The 23,529-nt window shown below is 36.4% G+C and overlaps 1 protein-coding gene across 2 annotated transcripts in view; it reads left to right on the top strand.

Annotated features, from left to right (window-relative positions):
- Positions 1-20,406, top strand: part of ANKRD27 (ankyrin repeat domain 27) — a 35,193-nt gene extending 14,787 nt beyond the window's left edge. The window contains exons 15-29 of one of the 2 annotated variants that reach the window (XM_009812674.2): positions 389-504; positions 1,628-1,720; positions 2,101-2,298; positions 2,619-2,678; positions 2,802-2,921; positions 6,325-6,369; positions 10,620-10,742; positions 12,531-12,728; positions 13,901-14,020; positions 14,614-14,775; positions 15,685-15,793; positions 17,176-17,257; positions 17,829-17,901; positions 18,273-18,338; positions 19,700-20,406. In XM_009812674.2, the coding sequence (XP_009810976.1) occupies positions 389-504; positions 1,628-1,720; positions 2,101-2,298; positions 2,619-2,678; positions 2,802-2,921; positions 6,325-6,369; positions 10,620-10,742; positions 12,531-12,728; positions 13,901-14,020; positions 14,614-14,775; positions 15,685-15,793; positions 17,176-17,257; positions 17,829-17,901; positions 18,273-18,338; positions 19,700-19,975 (1,841 nt within the window). In that variant the 3' untranslated portion in view covers positions 19,976-20,406. The remainder of the gene's footprint in view (positions 1-388; positions 505-1,627; positions 1,721-2,100; positions 2,299-2,618; positions 2,679-2,801; positions 2,922-6,324; positions 6,370-10,619; positions 10,743-12,530; positions 12,729-13,900; positions 14,021-14,613; positions 14,776-15,684; positions 15,794-17,175; positions 17,258-17,828; positions 17,902-18,272; positions 18,339-19,699) is intronic. The other variant, XM_009812675.2, reaches the window with a different exon arrangement.
- The last annotated feature ends 3,123 nt before the right edge of the window (positions 20,407-23,529 follow it).

The following is a 23,529-nucleotide window of genomic DNA, read 5'->3' as shown; positions in this document are numbered from 1 at the left end:
ATTATGCCATTGATCTTACATTTGTTAGAAGATGTATTAATTTTCTTAGTGAGGGTTTTTTTTGTAAATAATTCCTTTTTTTTAATTATTATCTTGAATCCCAATTAGGAGAGTGCTTTGTGTGACATGGCTTTATTTTCTATTCTTTTCTTACTCATAAGACACAAGCATAGCTTGCTTTAACTGGAGGTTCTTTTATGGAGCTTTGACCTTGAGTAATCTGCAACAAAAAAACCCAAATACCAAGGAAGTGAATATACACTATATAGAAACATAGTATGCAGAGGTGCAGGGTATCTTGATTTATAGTTCAGGTTTGAATTTGAAAAGTAGCAATGTTCTTGTGCAAAGTTTGCTTCTTTCTTTTAATGTCTGCATATTTTTCAAGGGCAAACATCATTAGTGGATTTACTAGTAGCCAAAGGAGCCATTGTCAATGCTACAGATTACCACGGTTCAACTCCACTTCACCTTGCCTGTCAGAAGGGATATCAAAATGTTACAGTAAGCACCAAAAGGCTTAATTAGAAAAAAAAAAACCAAAACGTAACCTAAATAATAAATATATGACTCTTACTAAGCTATTCTACTGTTACTGTTCAGTACCTGAAGGGGACCTACAAGAAAGCTGGAGAGGGACTTTTTAGAAGGGCATGTAGTGATAGCACAAGGGGTAATGGCTTTAAGCTGAAAGAGAGTAGGTTTAGATTAGATATAAGGAAGAAATTCTTCACTATGAGGGTGTTGAGGCACTGGAAGAGATTGCCCAGAGAAGCTGTGGATGCCCCAACCCTGGAAGTGTTCAAGGCCAGGTTGGACGGGGCTTTGAGCAACCTGGTCTCATGGAAGGTGTCCCTGCCCATGGCAGGGGGGTTGGAACTAGATGATCTTTAAGGTCCCTTCCAACCTAAACCATTCTATGATTCTATGATTTAAGTCTTCTGAGAAGCTTTTAAGAGAACCGTGTACGCTGTCAGAATTGAGGATTTTTTTATCATTGTAGTTTGCATGATATTTTGTTTTTTCCTGTTCTACAAGGTTTTCAGCCATTTGTAGTAACCAAGCAATTGACAGCTATGCATGCCTGATAATTCTTCCATTTTATTAATACAAATCTCTAATACATAATACAAATGGAGAGCCTGTTAACATCTCTGCTCTTGATTAAGACAGAAGAACCATTGCAGTCATTGGAATGAATTAAATGACTTCACATTGTTTAGAATAGACTGTGTGACTACATTAGTTATTGTATACTTGAATTTTATATATGTGAGATTCTTCAATTAGCATTGTTGAAATTAAGCTGTGTCTTCACTTACATAGGCTCTTAAAATATAGGATAAAATACCATATAGTATAAGTATTGCAGTGTTTGCTGCAGCAGATGATTAATTTTTTCAGTGACAACTCTGAATATGTAAGAAGCAACTTTTATTTGGTTCTTAGGGTAGGGCAAAAACAGTAGTGTAATGCCAAGAGGGTGGTGCCTGAAACAGGAGAGACATAAGTAGGTTTTCTTGAAGTGCTTCATCATGCTAGAAACATAAAGGAATCTACAGAGTAACAATTGTTTGTCCAATAATTTTTTAGTTACTTAAATGTCTATTTTTATTTTTCTTTTAAGCTTCTCTTATTGCACTATAAGGCAAGTACTGATGTTCAGGACAATAATGGAAATACTCCACTTCATTTAGCCTGCACTTATGGTCATGAGGATGTAAGTTATTGTTTTGTAACAAACTAAATGGACATTCTAATGGAATTGAATTAAACTGTGATGCGAATTTGCACTAAACTTAGATATTTTAAAAAGTAAATAAAAAAGATTCAAAGGCTTACTATTTAATGCTGTAAATTAGGACTTTATTCAGTAGTTCATAACAATTTTTATTATGCATTCACATTAAAGTTAGTAGTATTGTGCAAATTTAGTTGAGTTATTTAACTCTTTGTTTAATGACACTGAACCGTAAAAGCCTGCCCTTTAGGCAATGGATTATATGAGCAGCAATGAAAAAAACCTTTTTAGGATTGCACATGTTGTATGAGTTGAGAGACAATACTATAATTTATTGATAGCTTTCCTTTTCTTTCCAGTGCGTCAAAGCTTTAGTCTACTACGATGTGCATTCCTGTAGACTAGATATTGGTAATGAAAAGGGAGATACTGCTCTCCATATAGCTGCTCGTTGGGGCTATCAAGGGATCATAGAAGTGCTTTTGCAAAATGGGGCAAATCCAGAAATACAAAACCGGATGAAAGAGACTTCCCTACAGTGTGCATTAAATTCCAAGGTATTCTTTATCTTCTAGCTTGATTGCTTTCTGATGCTATTCCATGGAGATGTAGATGCTTACCCGCTAATAGGATTTTATGGACTGGTACTGTTAAAGTGAAAACATATGTTTGCCTTTAAAGAAGAAGGGTCACATTTTAAATCGAATAGCATGAATACAGTCTGCGGTATAGAACATGAACTTGTAAATGGGTACTTTTAATCTGCTCAGTCATAATCTGTTACTATTATTAGGTTGTTGGCTAATTTGTGTTTCAGTCAGTAGATTCCTCTTTAAGTGGACTTACATTGGTTCTCTTTATTAATATTTTTATGCAGATTTTGTCATTGATGGAATTAAACTATCTAACATTTGAAAGAGGACAGAGTGCTTCTGAGGTAACAACCAATGCAAGTTGCTAAAATTTTTTTTGCCTATGTTTCACCTGCTTAATCTGATATGTAACTTTTTCTGGTTTGGTTTTGGTTTGTGTTTGGTGGGGTTTTTTTGCCAACTCTAAGTCACCGCTTAGGTCTCCTCAGCGCTCAACAGAAGCTTTCAGCAGAGGATCATCTGTCTCAAGCCTGTCATCAGCATCAACTGATATCAAGCAAGAAGAAGTAAAAAATAGTTATAAAGAGGTAAGACTGAGGTGTAAGTTTTAATAATAAGCAAAGTGAAGGGAGCTAGAAGAGTGGTATTTCACAACACTGTTTTAAACTGCTTCTTCAGGAATAGCCTTCTGTCTGGTTTGGAAAATTGTATGTTGCTATCCTCAGGTGCTTGTCATCTCAGTATCTAAACACTTATTTTTGTATGGTATCAACTGCTCTGCTGATTATTTCTGGGGAAAAATTGAAAGCGTATTTGGAGTAGTTGTTCAGATTTACTGCAGTTAACTACAAAATCTGAGAATTTGTTGAGGTTTACAAAATTATAATGGCAGTCAGTGCCCCAAGGACCTTTCTGTCCTGTCCAGGACCTCAGGTCCATACTTTCCATTTATCCCCCCCAAGACTGTCATATCACCACACCTTCTGATGCTTCTCTCTTTATTTTTTCCCCCAGTCCTCCTGTTCCTTTGTTTTCTGAATTGACCTTTGTATTTTTGCTTCTCTCCATATCACCTCTACATTCAAATTCTTCCTTTTCCTGCTATTAAAAGGTTCTTCTCTTGCCAAAAGTTTGTTTTCTAAAAACGTTGAAGAAACTCAAAAGATGTAAAGTTTGACTGGACGATATTACTTCACACTTCATCACCAGTTACTCTTTGAGAGCCTCAGTGTAGGAGTGTACCTCCCTGTTTGTACAGTCAAGCACTCTAAATAAGCTCTAATGTATGTAAAAGTTCACCTCATAGATTGAAGATTTATTTTTCCTTAAAGGAACAAATTTATCACACCCAAGAGCTAAGATTGTAGTTCAAACCAGGGAAAAAGATTAAAAGCAGCTTACACCCTAGATTCCTGGGGTTAATGACCTTCTCCCGTAATCCAGCTTTAGTTCATTTCTGTTCGCCAAGTTTCACACGGGCTCACTGCTCTTATTCTTACTTAGCAAAGAGGCAAGGGCCTGATCCTGAGACAGCTCCATGAAGGGTATGCCACTGGAAGTAATGGGAAGCTGATAAGGTCAGTTTTCCAGACGTCAAGGCTTAGACCATGGATTAAGGGAATGCTGTTAGATCTTTATTAATTAATACTGCTGGTGAATTAAACTCTTTGCTTAAATGAGCCAGTCATGGTGTATGTCTTGTATGTGGCTTGTTTACAGCTTAGAAAAGAGAGAGTAAAAGGGCCAGGCATGTAAATTTGGAACTTCCTCGGTTGGAACTAATAACTCCTTGCACAATTTCTGTTCGGCAACAGAAAAACTGAGTATGTGAGTGAATTGCAGTAGATTTGTTTCATCTTTTTTTACATTTAAAGGAAGGTACTTCTGTTCCATGGAACAAAGCAAACTGAAAAGATGGGGAAAGGCATGTAGCAGACTTTCTGCCCTAAGTACTCTTCATAAATTATCTATAAGCTGCATAACGGATCTTGTATGCTTCTTCACTGCTAGGGCCTGAGGCAGGTTTTAGAACCGTTATTTTTGGAAAGAAATTATCAGAGCTTGTGGGTCACTCTCTATTACTGTTAGGTATCTTGTATGTGATAAGACTGGCTCCTGAAAATCATCAAGACCTTTACATTCTCCAGTGACATTATCCTATCTGATTAGGGGAAATTTATGGGAGGTACAGATCTCCCTAGTATATATATATAGTCCCTTTTAGATGTATACATGTAGAGATTGGGATTTGGCTCACCTAACTTCAGATGTCTGAAAGACAATTGTTTTAACTGGGACATCTATTTTCCCTCCTTAGTCAGTGGAGAGAAATTGGTACCTCCAAAGAGGAATTAATCTCTGACATGCTTAGTTTGACCTGAGTTGCACTCGAGTGTCATTTGTTGACTGCATTCTGTTCTGTAGTTACCAGAGAGGGAGTTTAAATGACTGGCTTAGATTTAGACAGCTAACTTCTAGACATTCAAAGTTAGGCAAGAGGAATCCTGCCTTGAGTGCCTAGTGCATGACTTCAAGGAGCTTCAGCTTGTATTAGAAAGGTAATAATAAAATAAAACTTAGCAGCTTTCCTAAGAAGAGATAAAAATGGATGGGGAGATTTAATCTAGCCTCTGATCTTTCACCTGTAGATGTGTCCTGTTCTTCTGCTAAAACCCTGAAGAAAGAGATCAGACCAGTAAAACACAACTTCCTTTTAGTCTCATTCTTCCTTGTTTGCTTTACCAAACACTGCTGTCACAGTCAGCAAGATAGTAATTTCTAGATAAAGATTGCGATGTGGCTGTAGCTGTTACTCCATGACATCTTCAACTTGCAAGATATTTCTTAATATTGAAACAACTTTGTTTACACAGCAGCATCTCTGGTGATGATGGCACAGTGCTAGAATAATTTGCTATAATGCTGAAACAGACTTTCACAAAGCTTATTAAATGATTCTTCAACAATCTGCAGAGGCCAGACAAGTTGCCTATTGATAGTGCTAATGGACTCTCCCTGCCCTTTTACTGGCACCTATCCCATTTCCATCAGGTTAGATCTCAACTCCTTTATGTGAGAGTAGAGAATCAGGGAGACAAGTACATCTCATTCTCCTGCTTTCACAGCAATGGGAGGGATCAGGGGAATGGCATCAGTGCACTGCAGAGCACCTTCCATCTCTTCTTCCCCCCACTTGTCTCTTTCCCCCCTGCAGAGCTCACAAACAGGAGAATACCTACACCAAGTGCTCTCAGGCATTAGCTAGCCTGAGCATGCACATACTTAATTGGTCTAATGCTGGTCCCCTGGAATAACTCTCTGAGTTGCGGAGACCTGGCTTTTGCTAATGCATACCCTTTGATATTTATATCTTTTCAAATTTTAAGTAAGAAAACAAATTTCATAATTACAAACAAGTTAGATTTGTAAATGTTTATTTTTTAAAATAGGAATAAACCAGTAATCTGCAGGTGTGAAGGGACAATTGGAAAAGCATCTTTTTCATCTTAAACTGTTGTTTCTCAAATAGCAAAATAAAACCTGCCATCCTTTGTTCTTCTGGTAGCATATAGTAGCTCAGCAAGAGTCCAACCAGTACTAGTGTTTATCAGGGTAGAAATTTGTCTTGAGTAAGGATTTTTCGTGTTAGGTTCACAATAGAAGTGCGTGGTCAGCTGCTGCTGAAGTGGCATAATAACGTCTAGCAGCTTACATGGCTTTGTTTATGTGTGGACTACATGTCCTCTATTTAGCTAAGTACTGTTTATCTTTAACTAAGCAAGTCAGAGACCATCAAATGGCCACAGGCCTTGCATAGCTTTTGTATTTCATAAAGGAAGAAGGTTTTTCCTTTAAAACTTTAACAACAAATATGAAATAGGCCAGCAGTAATCCTGCCACGTGAGCTTAGGAGGGGTTAGTAAAGGATTTTCTGTGTACAGCTTAATAACAGTACTAACAAAGCAAATAAATTGTTTTCTTCATACATAGGTAGAAAAACTCCTCAGAGCAGTTGCTGATGGAGATCTGGAAATGGTGAGTCTTAGCATGGTTGTTGAATATTACTGAATTACGATTTACCTCATTCAAGTTGAGGAAGCTATTTGTAAATAATACTAAGTGAAGAATGCTTTGGGTAATACCTTCTTTCAGCAACAATTAATCAAATTCAGGTCATTTTCTACAAAGAATATTCACTCCATGTCCCCGAATTATTTTATCTACAGTGCTTTAAGGCCTATTATTTTGACATTTCCATGACCTCTTGCACTAAAGAAATGACTTTAAACTGAATAATTCCTTTGTGAAGGCCTGTCATTTAAAAATGTATGCATAGTCACCTCCAGGAGATGCAAAGAACTTGGGAAGAGCAACATTCAGGGCAGGCAATTTGAAAAGAAATATTGTGGGAAAGAGCAATTTATTTGTTTGCAGGGGCTCAAGCTGCACTGTCAAATACTATTGTTAGATGGGGAACATGGTGCATTGCAGAACTGTAAAAAGATCTGTATACTGAGGTCACAATATTGGACCGGATATGCAGTCAGCACAAAACAAAAAAAAAAGCAAAGTAGATGAGTTTTCAGGTAAACCTGATTTTTGACAGCAAATCCAATAGAAAGTGTTATTATTCCCAGTTGCTTTTTGCTATGTCACAGAAGTACATGGTATCTTTGCATATGTGAATTGATGCATGTGCTTGAGTGTCAGTGCTGTGCACCAGTTCTGGAAATTGAATGCTGGAATTTACAGTTTGTGTTTTTTTGACTTAGGAAGCATTCCAGTAATACAGTGTTTTTAAATCAACAAATGCTTTTTGGTTCCTAAATTGCCAGGTTCTCTAATGCTTGGAATATTGTCTACTCTTTGTTGTGTGTTTACTGCATGATTATTACGTGTGCATGGGTACTGTAAATGAAAAGTGGTCTCTTATTTCGTTTGTTGTGATACCTTTTTATTAATATTTCATACAGAGAGGAAATTTAGGTGACACCAGTCAGTACAGAGAAGTTATCTCGGGGCATACAACTTTTCTGTAGTTTGGATTTAACTTCAAATAGATAGCTGATGGCTATAATAATACCAGTTTCAGAGTTGATGTTCTGTAATTTGTGATACTGACCACCTGTCTTGACATATTTTTTAGTTACTATTGCCCTTTATTCCTGAATATTTGAATAATAAGGTGCTTCCAATGTCATTCTACTGGAAAATTGAAGATGACACAAATCTTTGGAAGTTTTGTCTTTGGAAAGATGTATAAGTATGTACATTTGTTAATTGTTGCATAGTTCACAGAAAAAAATCGTGAACCCATGTGAGAATGCAGAGTTTCTCTGCTGGATGCGAGTTCTGAAAAATTTGTTTAGGTGATATGTACCAGGAGTTCCAGATGCTAACGAAGCATCACACAGTCATAATAAAATAGATAATCTACATCATAAAATACATACCATGTTAATATTGATTCTCTTATGTTTTATTCCAGTTAGATGATAGAAACAAATTAATTTAGCAACTGATAGAGGAAAGAACTGTTCAGTTGTTAAGTAAATAGTTTACAGCGTAACTTAATCTTAGTAATTGTTTCCAGGTCAGCCCTTAAGTCATTTGAAGAAGCAGCAACACATACAATGGTGATATTTACCATCTTCCTGGCAAGTAGTAAGCATGAATGTATTAACTTTCCACAGACTTTGTGAAAATCTAAACTGCATCATGAAAATATTTAAAGACAATTAAATAATAGTGCTAAAATTTGCTGGAAAATTAGTATCTAGCGCTGCTCAACAGATATCAGCAATGAAAAGCATACAGAAATCTAATCCATGCATTCAGAAGACAGAATCACCTTGGGTTTTGTGGCTTTACTTTCCACATTACTCAAGTTCATCTAAAACTGTTCATTTTAATGAGAATTGTCCAAGTGGATGGCAAAGGTTACAGCTTGCATATCTATTAAAAAAACACTGTTATTTAAAAACTGTTATCTTGTTCTGACAGTCTGAGGTCTGTCTCCGTAGGAACAGAAGCAGCAGTAGGGTCATTAGTGCTGTTGTAGATTTTTGCTGTGACAGCCAATTGAGCTTTGCAAGAGGAGGCATTAAAAGAAAGTGCTATTAAACTGGAAGATTTTAAAAAACAGTATTATGCAGTGATTGTTCAGGAACCCAGAAAACAACCTTTGTCATCATTGTAGTGCCTGCAAACTTCAAAAGCAAGTGTGCTTTAGATTAGAGATAATGTTGTTAATCAGTGACAGTTATTTTAATTAGCTGATTCAGTGGCAACTAATTCTACATTTTGAAAATAAAATTTAGCCCACTTTGGTAAATTTTCTGTGTCTGTAGTGAGAAAGAAATACTTTGGGACAGTATGGAGGGAATATCTGTATAGAAAGGATTACGCTTTATTCCCAAAATACAGTTCAGAGTTACGCAGCAGGTTTTTTGGGGGAGGTTCTCAAACTGTACTTCTTATGTGTTTAGTGGTTGCTGAGTTCATAGGAAGTTATTATAGCTCCATTATTGGTGGAGACTGTTAAGAGTTGTCTTAGCCCATTGTATATTGCTTTGAACAAAGCCTTTATATGGCTCTAAGTCACTAAAGTATGGTGTAGAAGTAGTCGGTACTGCTTATCATCAATTTTCGGTCTTTCATTCTTAGTGATTGGATTTGCTGGTCAGGTGTACGCCATGGCTCCTTAGTGATGGATGAACCATTCAGGTTTCAACAAAGATACTTAGATTAAAAAAAACAAGCAAATAAAAAAAACCCCTTTTATTATTAGAGTGGGATAACACTATAACAGAGCTGGGAGGTTGCAGAACCTCTTCTGTGAAATGTATTTGAGAAGAGATTGGTCAAACTTCTGTCAATGTATTAAGGAAGACTTGATTTTGTCTCAGCATAGAATCCTGGATTAGGCACTCTTCTGAAATTCCTTCCACCCAGCTAGTCTTGACTCTGCGAGAGTAAATACAGTGGGAGGAACCTGTAGGAAATTCCTTTCTCCCCATTCTCTTCTTGACTAGCATCTGTAGAGCTCTTGGATTGATCCAGTTCTGTGGCATCAAACCCAACTGACAAATCCAGCAAAGATGCTTCTACCTCAGTTTCAGCAGAAAGTGGTTCCTCAGTTGTGCTCCATGCCACTGTTCAGCGGGACACAAAGGGCAAATCTTACTTTGTGGTAACAAGACAATGATACATCTTTTGACAGCTCTCTTAAAAGCTGCTAAAAAAAAGTAAAAGGAAAACCCTTCACAACATGACATGCATTACAGCTTCCTACCTACTATGTAACCCTGTAACTTACTGTGTCTGGGAAGTCCCAGAAGATCTGCAGGAGCTCTGAGAGATCTAGCCTCCACACACAAAGTGCCCTGATCTTCCTTTCTGTCTTGGTTTTTGAGAGCCGTGATGTTAGCCCTTTTCATGCAGATAGAAAAAGGTGACTGTTAATGCATTGTCCCTTGCATTATGAGACCAATGTAATTCCCACTTCTGTCCTGAGTTTCTGGAAGAGTTGTCTTATTGAACATAATACAAACTCAGAATGATAAACTAGATAAACATTGGCTTAACATTGCCAGATGGTGTAAGAATGGAGACTTAATACAGTCATTGCTAATTGCAAGATGTCTTTAGTTTACAGTGGATTAATGAATTTCAAGGTAAAAATGTATTCCTTAAACAGCTTTTTTTTGTTCGATAAAATTTAATGTAAAATTAACATGCAGTAAGCATCACTGTTTGCAAATTGCACGTGAATGCTGAGTCCTAAGACTATCTTCATCGATGGGCCTCTCTCTTCCTCAAAAATGAAGCATCGTACATTGATGAAAAAGTGAAACTGTCAAAATCCTGGGAAGTGACAGACCTAAGAAAGGTCAGTGCCCCTGCAAAGTTTTGGATATCGGTTAAATGTCGTCATCCTTGTCACTTCTTATGTTTGTTAAAGCAAAAGATGAAACAAATAATCTGAGTTAAAAGGATTTGGAGAGTTTGAGAATAGGTGAACACTGTAATCTTGATTAGGCAGCAGGGAGTCATTTGTAATTTACTTCACTGCTATGCTTGCTGAACTTTCTAGCTGCTTTGTCAACAATAATGTTTGATTTTTTAATTTGGCCCATGGGCAGCTGATGCCAGGAGGTAGCTGTATAGTCTCCCTGAGATATTCACAAGTGTATGTTTGTAAAATCTTACTTGTCTACATATGCAAATTTATTAGGACATGGAACCTTTGGAGTCTGTAAAGGAGGACTTGCTTTTTATGCCAGGTACGTTATCTCTTGGAATGGATGGAAGAAGACCTAGAAGATGAGGATGACACAGTCAGTACATCAAAACCAGAATTCTGCCATCCGTTATGCCAGTGCTCAAAATGTGGGCCAGCACAAAAGGTTGGAATATTCATTCTGTAAAAAGAATAATTTGTATTCTTGTAATGTAACTTTTAGCTCTAGGGAAGTAGCATTCATATTGCCCAACACCTCTGTATCTCTGTCTAAAAAGCAATTAAATACATACAGATCTTAGCAGAGTTCATATGATGTCATGAAATTGTTCTCTTTTTAATTGAGCTGTAGAAAATTTTGGATACGGCAACAGTGTTCAAAGACTTGCTCAATATCTAATGGAGTGAAAAAACTTTGCAGTTTGCTTTTAGAATATGTGGACTTTGAATAAATGGAAAAAATCTTTTTCTAAGCCTCAGTTTCTCCTGGTTCTCTTTTATAGTTTACATTGCTAACTGTCACAGATTATCTACTTATCTGTTAGTAATCAGTTTAGCAAGGAATACCTGCTAATCCTATAATCAATGTAATGCTGATAAAGTCTTTTTTTAATTGCATGACATTTTTCATATAAGCTATATCTAAAACCTCTTCAGAGGTTAAATATAATTGCAAAGACTTCCTTTTCAATTGGAAAGACTTCCTTTCCCATATTTATCACAGACTGTAGAGGAGAATTAGGCTTCACAATACACTTTTTTTAAATTTTAATTTAAATAAGGAGTGATCCCAGCTTCTTGGAAATAGAAAAACAATTACTTGCCTTTCAGGAAGAAAATGTATTACTATGTCTGAAAGTATACATAACTGGGTAAGTCATTGCAAAATAAACCAAAGTCTAAATTTTCAGTGTATTGGCTACTTCGAGGTAACAGTATCTGTATCACTTAACTGAGAAAATGTGAGATGGCTTAACTTCTTCTAAATGCCTCAGTGCTACCTTATGTTTATTTCGTGGAGGTTAAGAGTATGCTAGTTGTGCTTAAATGCTTCACATTCACACCGTGCTTTATGCTCTGGTAATGTGTGTCCATGTACCCTGAGTACAAAGATCATGTGCTAAAGGTGCCAGAGCCTGAGACCATGAAGTTAATTTTATTGATAACAGGGGAAGGAATGGCATTTGCTGTGGCATTTAGTTGCCTACTGAAGGAAAAGTAGAAGGAACTTGTTAACTAATCTTAACCACTGTATTAGGTAGGCACGCGTTTAAAAGCACACTGAGGATAGGCAGAATGAAAGATTGTCTACCACTGTAAACGTTAGGCACCTACACAGTTTGTGAGAGGAGTAAAAAAGGATGTTCTGTACTGCTGTGTAAGCTGTCTTCCACGTAGGTTCCTTATCTTGACTCCCCATGGGAGTCTGTTCTCTGGGCCAGTGTTACTTCCACAGGAATAAAATTAATTTTAGTTTTTGTCCTTATTACTTCGAGCTTCATGTAGCACTAAAATAGGTGTATAGTGTCTGTCTCCAAGAGCATAAACGTCTGTATAAATGAAAGTAACTCATAATATTAACACTTAATCTCCGTATGTATCAGCATCCTAACAGCTATATAAAAAACTGTAAGTTTTACTGCTGTCTCAAGCTGTGCTGCTTTAGCCTCTTTTTAATATCATGAATACTTTGCCTGGAATTTCTCTGTATGAAACTATCATGTTGGAAGGAAAGAGAGAAAACCAAAATTCATTGTTCTGTTGAAAAATAGTACCAAGCTGCTCTGGTTTACGAACTCTTTTCCTGCAGGTCTCAAATTAGGCTCGGTAGCAGAAGTTCTTGTAATGTCCGTCTACCTGTTTTGTATATACTTAGCAGGTATTTGGCTGCTTTTAGGTCAACAGAAAGTAGTATGATTAATTATACAGTTTTGTTTTGTATTTTCCTCAACAGAAATTTGCAAGGATCTCTGCTAATGGACTTGGAGTAAATGTTTCAAACCAAGATGGTTTTACACCATTGCATATGGCTGCACTGCATGGACACTCTGAACTTGTCTCTCTCTTGTTGAAACATGGAGCCAGTATCAGTGCCAAGAATGCAAAACATGCAGTTCCTCTTCATCTAGCCTGCCAGAAAGGTCACTTCCAGGTACTGAGCCTCTTCGTAAATGCGAGCTATTTAACACTTAACCACCAGCAAACAGCTGTTTTGTGAAATTATCAACAAGACTAAACCAGTATCTGTGAAAATTAGTTTGATGATTCTGTTTTTTCTTTCAATGTCTAAAATCTCCAGATGGAGAGGGGATCTTTCAACTGAAACAGTTTCAGTAGGCACCTTTTCTTTCTAGATGACCTGAAATAATGGTTTAATGAAAGTGCTGCGAATAGCTACTGTCATACATGAAACATTTTAAAAATACCTCGTGGAGCTGAATCTTCCTATGTATTTTCTTGCTGTCCCTTCTGTTTAAGGAGGTTATGTGTACATCTGTTGATGCAATGGACTTGGTATCTCCAACAGCCGCAGTATCAAATACTTACTGTATCTTCAACTCATTTAAGTAGGTTGTGAGCTAAGTGGATCCCTGAGGGTAGCAGAAAACCTCATCCCTGACTTCAAGTCAAGGAAGCATAAGCAGTGAAGGAGAAGCATGAGCAAGTGAGGGGAGGATATTGATACAGGAGGGAGAGTAAATGAGAGGGGGAAAAATACCGATCATGAAAAAGCAGGTTCAGACAGGCAAATGGGAATATGCAGAAAAGTGGAAGACTAGAGTTTTGAGAATAAGGAGCTGAGGACTGCAAGAGGAAAAAAAAAAAGAGAGAATTGTGAAGATGATGGGGAGGCAAAGCACTAGGGAAGCAAGAGGAAAATGAGAATACAATTCAAACTTGTAGGTTAATGAATGTTAGTTCATGGGGTATTTACAACATAAAGAACTTCTTCTGAGTGTTCTGATTATTTCAGAAAGGGGGAAAAGACACTGTTGCTGTAGTTGTTTGGTTTTGATGTTTTGTTAAGTTAATTGTGTATGTTTTTCGCATAGCTTGAGTTTTATTTTCTGGCCTTTCTTTCAGTTGCTTAAGGTATTTTTTAAAAGTGTGTGGTAGAATATGAAAATTAGTATGATAGGAAGAGATGCTTGTGGTTATCATCTGTTTGGCAAAGATGAGACTTGTTTTCTCCATCCTTTTTCTTCCATCTCTTTGTCATTCTAGATTTCAAAAAAAGGGTTAAAAAAAAGGCGGGGGGGCTTTCACTGCTTGATGATGGTTAGCTGGTATCTTAAATTAAAGAGTTGTTACTTCTTTCAATAGGTGGTAAAGTGTCTGATGGATTACAATGCTAAACAAAATAAAAAGGATATATATGGAAATACTCCTTTAATTTATGCATGCTTGAATGGTCAGTATGAGACTACTGCCTTGTTGTTACAGGTGAGATGACTGAAAACAGAATGTTCAGAATAGTATTTCTTATGTGATATCTGTGCTTATCCAGTACTCAGGATCAGTATTTCTAGTTATGCATTTCTCTGTCAAAACTACTCGGGATAAAAATAAGAGTATTTGTTATCTCACTCCTTTCAACCGTTTCCATTCATGGTTTTTTATGAGATAAATATTACTTTACTGTTGTACAGCTAGCTTTTTATGGAACTTTTTTGTGGCAGGTGTTAGGTTTTCTTGCTTATGATGCTATCACGTAGGGTTTTTTGTGTATTTTGTGGTTGGTTTTTTTAAATATCTCTTAAACTTGGAATATGTAGTGGATAAATGCAAAAATGAAATGAGCTGATTCATGATAATGTGGCTATGAGAGAGGAGGAAGTAATAAGATCAGGTGGCTTATTGTTGAACCAGTGATTGCTAGCATATGCTTTCTGCATTCGTATAGAGGTTCAAGACTTCTGCTGCATTGTTCTCATTCATACATTGAAAATAAAAGGAGGGAAAACCAGAATAGTAATGTGCTATCTCCATTTCATGCTACTCTGTCTTTATAATTTCAATTTTATCTTGCTGTCCAGCATGGAGCTTCTGTTAACCTTTCTAATGCCAAAGGAAATACAGCGCTGCACGAGGCCGTGATAGGAAAGAATGAAGCCCTGGTAGACTTGCTACTTCAGAATGGTGCAATGACGCACATAAGGAACGAAAGGAACTGTACCCCTGCAGACTGTGCTGAGCCGGTGAGTGCGTAAAGCTCATCTCTAAGGTTAGATTTTCCTAAAGTTCCATATGCATAATGTAGGAAAAACCCCAAATACAATTATTTGTCACAACAATATTTGCCAAGACCTCTGTATTTAACAGTTATGTGTGATATAAAGACCAAAATACCTGTTTATTGTACAACGTACAATATGATACCTGTGGTATATGAAGCCTGTTGTATTTCTAAAATAAGTTCTCGTAGACAAAAAGGATGAGTCTAGAAAGAGTGAAAGCACAGATGTGAATGAAAATGACATTAAAATCTATGCTAGTAATGGCAGAGAGAGCAGAAGAAATGCTGAATGTAGGAAAATGAACAACTTTCACTAATCAGTTACACTACTAGCAATCTTCCTTGTTCCACTCACCATCTTTTGCCCTTCATGCCTTCTGATACCTTTTATCTTGTCATTGATAACTCTGACCTTCCCCTTTATTAATAGCAATAACTTAATATGTAATATTAAATTATAAAGAATTATTTCAGTCTTTAAATTATTTGGTGCATGGTCCCTATCTTTATCTGCTTAAACAGCCTCTGAGATGTAGCATGATGACCACAAAATTCTGTGCTGAATCAATTTTAGTATGTGTATTACCATTTAAACTGAAATTAGCTTAACCATAAATAATACAGTTTAAAATCATAGGTGAAGACTACAAAATCATCACTCTGGTACAGTGCAACTTGTGGAACACTAATTTTGTCCCTACTCAGAATGATACAGTTTAAAGTTTGTATTTATAATGAGGTATTTTTGTGTATGTTACATTCATTTTGGCAGCAGCTAATTAACACACTCTGCATAGACTAGAATCCTAAATTGAACTGATGTTTTTCTTTTTCTTTAATAATGGTGAAAATGGAAACTTTTAAAATTAAGAATTCAAATATCATTAAGTTGCTGGAAACAGCACCAAGCTATGTACCTACAGCAGCAGAGAGAGAAAAGGAGTGTGAGCAGCATGCTACTATCAAGATAAGAAAAAAAGGTACATGTCATATTTCCACTGGTATGAATAAAAAGGGATTTAGGAATTCATGTGTGACTACATCAAATATTTTATATAATTGATTTACATATAATTAAAGAACAGACAACTATTTTGCATATTTATTTCAGGTAACACCTAAAATACTATAACTAAATGCAGCAGACTTTGTATTATTTTCATGATATTGCTGCAAAATCAGTTTTCACTTTTTTTGGTGCGTGGGGGGGAATTTTACATACAAAACCATTCAAAGTTAAAAAACATGCCACATTTGAGATTATGTAATTAACCATGTAATAATTGTCCATTTCAGCGCAAAGTAAAACAGATTAATTTAAATCACCTCTAGTTGTCATTTGCATTGCCCTAAAACAGGTTAAGGAGTGACCCTTCCATTAGTTACTGTCCCTCATATTATGGGACAGAAATAAAAGCTACAAAGGTAACCATCTAAACCATTATGGTTTGCAAAAGAATGTCTTTCAGGAAATGGCAGCATGCAGTGCAGTCTAAGCAAATATGTTTAATCATACAGCTGAGCTGAGCTGATGTAATGGGTTATTGCCACTTAAAAGAGACGGTGTTACTCACCGTCCATCCTCACCTCTTCCCTCTCACCCTCAGCTTCTGGTCTTGCTTACCCACTACTTCCCTTATGCTGGCTCGGAAGTTTTTCGGATTGATTTTCAAGCTGATACAGTTCGCTAACCTGGGGCAAGGGGCATAACAAGTTTTGTGGTGAGCTAGACAACTCAGCACAGTAAAGGACCTGCTGCTACCAGAACTGTGGGAAGAAGACAGCGAGGCTGCACGAGCAGGAATTAGGGAAGATGAGGAGCAGGAGTGCCCATTTCAGCATCCATGAGTTTTAGTTAGGTTTTTCAAAATAACTCTTGCCTGCTTCCCTAGGAAAGACTGTGAATGTTTCGTTAATACAAAACCAAAATTAATCACAGTATGCTGATGACAAAGATTTATATAGTCCTTTCAGATATTATGACAATAGTTCTAAAAGAGCAATAGAAGACATGAGTAGGTAATAAATGTTAATGAAGAGGTGGCATAGCATCTGTGTGTTAATTACTTCAGGTATGTAAAAATTGAGAGAGCGAGCCTCAAAGTCCAGAATCACATGGTCTCTTCAGAAGCTTGGCCAGTCATGCTAATTTGCTGAAGAATGCTTACTCCTGCGACTTAAAATGCTTTAAAATTTCCAAAGATAAATTGCGACTCTGATTCAAGTTATTACTATTATAGTTCTACTGTAAAATTTTAAATCTAACATCAGTAGATACCACTTTTCATTCAGAACTGTGTTTTTTTAATTCTTAAGTGTGACTCAGTTGTAATTTTAGCTGCCTGTTCTTTTAAACCCCTAGTGAATTCTAAGCCATGTGAGAAAGCCGATGATCCCATAAGCAGACAACTTCAACTGGTCCAATCAATTAACAGATTTAACAAGTAAGCATAGAAGCTTCCTCCAAAGTACGTTTATTGTTTCCCATAAGCGAACAAGAAATACAGCTGTTAATAAAGCCCAAAAGTGGGTCAAGCGTTGTTACACATCACATACGACTAATTTGACAGTAGATGTTAATACTCCGAGGCATGCATGTTCATATCACCAGACAGATGTTCTAGGCATGACATACTCATTGGTGGTGAACAGCAGTGATACGCTGTGCAGCAGGAGGGAAAAGCTGGCCGGCGAGGGAGTCCTTGCAAACGTATTTAAAATTGGTTTTGCACTAATACTTGGTGTACCACAAATCAAGAATTTCAGAGCCAGACTGCTTTAAAAATATTATCTTAATACTTCACTCAATGGTTGGGTTTTGCCTATGATCTTTTTAACTGTTAATGTATATTCTGTGATAAAATAAAGGGAATGCTAGTAGGCTGTCACTTTGAGAAGGGGGTCAGATAGTAGCCTTTCTGTGTGGAGATAATGCCGCCTTGTGGATTTCCTGTGATCGGACTTTTCTGGAAAGCCTTGTGTAGTTAAATTTAATTTCCTTAAAATATCTTTCAGAGCAAAACATTTGCGGAGAACAATAACAAGAGATAAAAGTGTCCCTAATTTTGACTATCAGTTACTGCATCAGGTAAGTGGAAATACCTGCTTGAATACAGCAAATCTGTTTGTTTTGTCTGCTATTAATAGAGATACATATAACAGGAAAGTTTTTTTACTGGTGGTGGCTGGTGAATACCAAAAGTTCTGATCTGTTTGCTAAATTGTTAATGTTTCATCATTGTTCAAACTTCAGTGGTGCTTCTGTAACACCTCTTAAACATCTTATTCTTACTTTTAAACCTCTTAAGCCTCTTATTGCAGGCTTCATCTCTGCATGTCTAGCAAAATCTAGGTTATACCAAGGCTTATCAGAGCTGCAGCCAAGCAGAGATGCTATTTACAAGAGAGAAATTTTTCAGTAGATTAAAATTGGGGGTTGCATGGTAAGTCTGCTTGGAGGAGGAGATTGTTTGCACGGCTGATAGCAAACTGCATGTTGCGTTGTCAGCTGTGACACAAATATATGTAATCAATCCATCTATGGTTCGGGGTGCCATGGTACCCTACACCAATCTCACTGTTGGATGCTGCCCTCCACCCATAGCCTGTGCTCCCTCTTCCTCCTTTACACTGGCTTTGACTCTCATTGGACCTTCTGCTGAGCTGTTTCAGCATACTAAATCAAGAGAAAAACTAACCTATTCAAAAGAAGACAGTTTTCTACCAGGTTAGTTCAGTAGCTGCCCATTATTAGATTGACATAGCCTTGGGAATGCAGACTCTGCAGCTCATCTCCATCTAGAAAATGGAATACTGTTCTGTTTCATAGAGCCCTTATGAGAATTAACATTTGCAAAGAGCCTTGAGAATACCAAATTAATGCTATAAAACTGTAATATTTTATTAATTCTTTCTAGTATTAATGATAATATTCCACTATTTAATTAAATGAGGGATTTAGATGTTATAACTGTGGATTGCTGAAGGCAGCATGTCATGCAAGTACAGCAGGTGTCAAAAAACTAGCACATGACCATGGTATGTAGCACTTCAACCACGTGCGACTGTCATGGCTTCATGAATTTACAGGTTATACAGCTCTAAATTGTTAGTGGGTTTAAACATGTATAATCTCCATCTGAAATATTTTCAAGATTGTTGCCATTATTTCAGTAAAAGGGTATCATAATTAATGTCTGCCTTTAGTTCTTATCTTAGAAAATCTGTCATTAGCATGCTTGGATTCTCTTTTTTCTCTTAGTTATTTTAATATTTGCAGAGTGGCCAGTAATCAAGGAGAGCCACCCACCTGAAAATGAAAAATCAGGAGCAGATATGGAAGTAAAAGATAAGAATAGTTGGAATGACCAAAAAGAGTCTTTAAGGGGGGGGGGGGGGAGGGTGGGTGTCTCTTCCCTGACAGGCAAGAACTGGAAGCAGGGAGTTTTTGCCTTTGCCTTCAGCAGTGTGTGGTTGAGCCTGCCTGTACTACTACTTACACGTTTCTTAATGGTAAAAGAAATGGTTGCTAATTTCAAGTACCTTGAGACTTGCATTACAAAAGGTGTTTAGAAGAGTTAGGATGATACGGGGATAGTGCAGTGAAAATAAGTTTTGGAATGCCTTCATTATCTTTCCAGTTCTGGTACTGATTTATGTGTAGCATGGGGCAGGTTGGCCTCTTCTTGTTTTCTCCTATGTAGACCAAATATAATTACTGTCCTACAAAGTATGATATTTTTAATCCTTGGCTGTGTTCTCAGTATAAAGAATACCATGAAATTAATGTGATAATTTATATTCAAGAAACACTATATTCATTTTAGTTCTTGGTAATGAAGAAAGTAGATAATGCTTTTAACGTATCATTTTTCTATCCTCAACAGTTGGCTATTAAAAGCTTTGATAAAACCAAGCTAAAATCTGTTGAAATGCTGGACCAGAGCAAATTTAAGATTATTGACACAGGATGCAGTGGTGAGTTTGTGAAACACGATGACATGGTAGAAGTTCCTCACAGGAGTAAATTAATGCACCGAAGACACACTGTTAGTGTGCCACTTTCAGCAGAGAATGTCAGTGATAATAGTCCATCCAGCCCTAGAAATCCGAGTATCTCACAATCAAGAGACTGCTGTGATGACTTGCTTTCAAAACATTGACAAGGAAGTGCGAATTTGATGTCAAAAGCTGAGGAACTAGGTGGTGGTAATTTCAATAACCCTTCACTGTATATCAAAGAATTCAGTGACGCTTGCAAGCCTGCCTTCAGAACAGAATACAGGGATGACTCTTCAGCAGAAACAGAATGTTCCTAGCACTTTCGAAGATTGAATCCTCTGTTTATGTTGGAGGTAGCTATACAGCCAGATCATTATTGATCTCAACAAACAGGGACGTACTGAGATGCAGACAGCAAAATTACTTTCCTATTCTACTTAGCACTTACTAAAAATTGTATGTAACAGTAAACCAAACCAAACCCTGTATTGTATTTTTCAGCCACCCACTTTGTTTTTAAAAGTCTTTGAATAATTTTTGCATTTTGAGTTTTTATCACTACATTGGATAAATATATATAAATATATATATTTATATATATAAAGATATATTGGATAACAAGGTATTTATTGCCAGAGGTAATTGCAATGTCTCTATTTTTATTGTAATGTTACAAACCATTATAGTATATATTTCTGTGTATTTCAGTAGCTGGGAAAACAATAGTCCATAACATCTGCAGTGCCACATTAGAAATTTATACATGCTATTAATGTGAAGGGATATAATCCTCGCTAATGTCTTTGCAATGCTCCTCTGTATTAGATCTGCAAGATCAAGTTCTTATACAGGAGCCAAGATACTGGGAAAAAGTAGAGAGCCCTTGACAAAGCTAAACTTTGGACTCACTGTTCACAGCCTAATAAAAAAAAATACGCAGAAGCAAGCATGTATAAGGACACGCAAAATTGTTTTAAGTTGGTTGGGTTTTTTTTCCCCTTTCCTCTAAAGCAAATCATGCAAAAATGCACAAATATTCATGATTCTGAACCTGGGTAACATCTGCAGACAAAACTGCTGCTTAGGAGCCTGCTCTGGACTGCTCTTTTAAAAAGGTGAAATTCCAGTTATGAAAGGTACTTTTCACATCAGTAAGCCTTTGTTGGAATAGGCCAAATACTACCCCATTCCTAGAGGTGATCACCGAAGAATGGAAAGCTTGCAAGGAACTCTGAGATGGCTGCGTAGATTTGGACTTCATTTTCTACTGTTTTGGTTATGGTAGGAGAATGTGTAAATAGCACAAGCCAGGTTTCTAAGTAAGTGCAGTATTTTTTATTCTTGGCTTATCACATCCAGCTTGCATTTTATTCATAAACTATTTGTATGAATAATTCTATTTCGTTTAACTGTGGTATTAGTAAACTGCCTGGCAAAGTACAAAGCTGGAAGACATACTGGTGATTTTTTCAAGTAACTTTTAATCTAAGAGGTAAAATGTGCAATAAGTGCACATATGGACATTTGGAGATGAGGTTCATGTGTTTATTTTTCTAATAATTTATGAGTTCATCTGATTTTCTAATGTGCCTTGGATTTGTGCCAAATGATGGAAAGAAAAAACTAGTAAAATAACTCTTGAAAATGCTGTTTTCTTTGAGTGCATTTTTCAAAGCATTGAGTCTTCTACACAGATTTCCTTGCTTTTGTTTTTGTTGGCATTTGAAGATTTCACCTTGTGTCTATGTGTAAATTGAGGGATCTGTTGGAATTTACTCTCAAGTTCAATATGACCTTCTTCCCTCCTACATTCATGGATTACTATTATTAGGTTGTGTGGTTTTGGATTTAAGGCATAGAGGTGTATAGAGTTGTTAGTAAAACCGTATGTTTTCCTGTAACTTCCTTCTCTAGCTCTACGTTCCTCTTAAAAAAAAGTAGGATGAATGTTCAGCTATTACAAGCCAAAAGACCAAGAGGAAAGTGATAAGAACTAGTTTTTTTCTTCTTGTGACACTATAAAGATGATCTAGAGTTAAGTCACTTATCCTTACCTGCAGCAAAAATAACCTAGATATTACTTACAAAGTTGAAGATAAAAGTAAACTTTCATAGATCTGATTTCCAAACTACATAGTGAGAATTTTGCTTGTGTTTTAATTATACTACGCATTTAACTAAATGATTCTTGTCTTAAGACTTCTTGACAATATGGATGAGAAAAATCAGTTTATTAGCTTTTTAATACTGGTGATACTATGCTGCAGAGTATAAGTACAGAACATACTGCTGTAACTACCGAACATGAGTTAGCACAATGACACTAAGTTCAGTATCGATTCTCTTTCTTGACCCTGAGTAATAAGCATAGTGTGGTTGAATAGCTTTGGAAACAGGTTTTAAAATAGCTTGTTAAATAACTTTGAAAAGGGTTAGAGATAAGTATCAGAGGACGTGAACTCTGAATTTAGCTACTTGCTTTTTTTCTATTAAAAACAAATTTTGAATACAACAGGTTATGGAAAACAACTTGTTCAATACTTTTAAGCACAAAGTGTTTTGTTGTATTTTACGCAAGCAATGAAACAGCTGCAACACTTTCAAGTTTCAGCCTTGATATGAATGGTTACGTAATTATTGGTTAATTTTACTCTTAAGAATTGGACAAGTGTTAAAGTAATGCTTGCCTTTGAAAAACTCCCCCCAAATGAAATATAAAATTCACAAGGAAAAAACCATAGTGGCTTACTAAGGCAGGTTAGTGCAGACTTGGTGCATATTGGCTACTGTATTTTTTTAACAAAATCTGTTAAGACATCTAACAGGAGATTTTTTTTTTCTTCAGAATTTTATAGAAAAAGTACAAATTTATTAGAATTAACCTGAGTTTTCTATTCTGTTACAGTATCAGAACAGTTGTCCTTGTGAACCTGAGGCTACTTAAAAGTGACCAAGCCATGCTTCGGTTTTATTCAGTGTTCAGTCTAGGATAAAGCTTATTTCCAGGCATTTTGTATGTATAGCGTATGTTTAAAAAAAAGCACTTAAATGCCAAACAGTTCCACTATAATCTAAATTATGGAAAGATAATGACTAACAAATTATTCAGGTAAATGAAATAGTTTGCAAGTTTTCCTTGACACACTTAACCAAGCTTGTAATTAAAAAATACCTTAGTATTCAAAGATATGATGATGAAAGGCTAAACTGGAATAGGATTTGAAGGGAGTAGCCCTGGAAGCTTCCCCTAGCAATCTGTAGTGCAAGTAGACTAAAGTCAACTTCATGACACTTATGATTTGTCTGCAAAGCATGTTACTGTACAGTCCAGTTTAATCTCCAAAAGGTTGGAAGTTAAAATAAATCCAAAGCATTACTTCATTTTGACAACTGAGATTCTGGAACAGCCGTTTTAAAAGAACAGCAAGGCAATAAAGCTTATGTTGTTATAAGTAGAATTTGATAAACTTGGGAATGGGAATGTGAAGCATGGGATGCTTAGGATGTATCTGTAGCCCTAAAGGGAAAACTTTTAAACCATCTATTACCATACCTTGGCTTGAAACTCTTCACACTGGTAAAGGGTCATTAGTCTAATGAAATTTAGCATACATCTATGATACTACTGAAGTTAAAGAATCCTAATTACAAACATAGACAAGCAAAATGCCCAGTCTAGTCCAAATGAAACAAAAGTAACAACTGTTTAAATACT

The sequence above is a fragment of the Gavia stellata genome, chromosome 15 (assembly GCF_030936135.1).
Source record: "Gavia stellata isolate bGavSte3 chromosome 15, bGavSte3.hap2, whole genome shotgun sequence".
NCBI classification, from domain to species: domain Eukaryota; kingdom Metazoa; phylum Chordata; class Aves; order Gaviiformes; family Gaviidae; genus Gavia; species Gavia stellata.
This window is presented reverse-complemented; position numbering and strand designations above follow the sequence as displayed.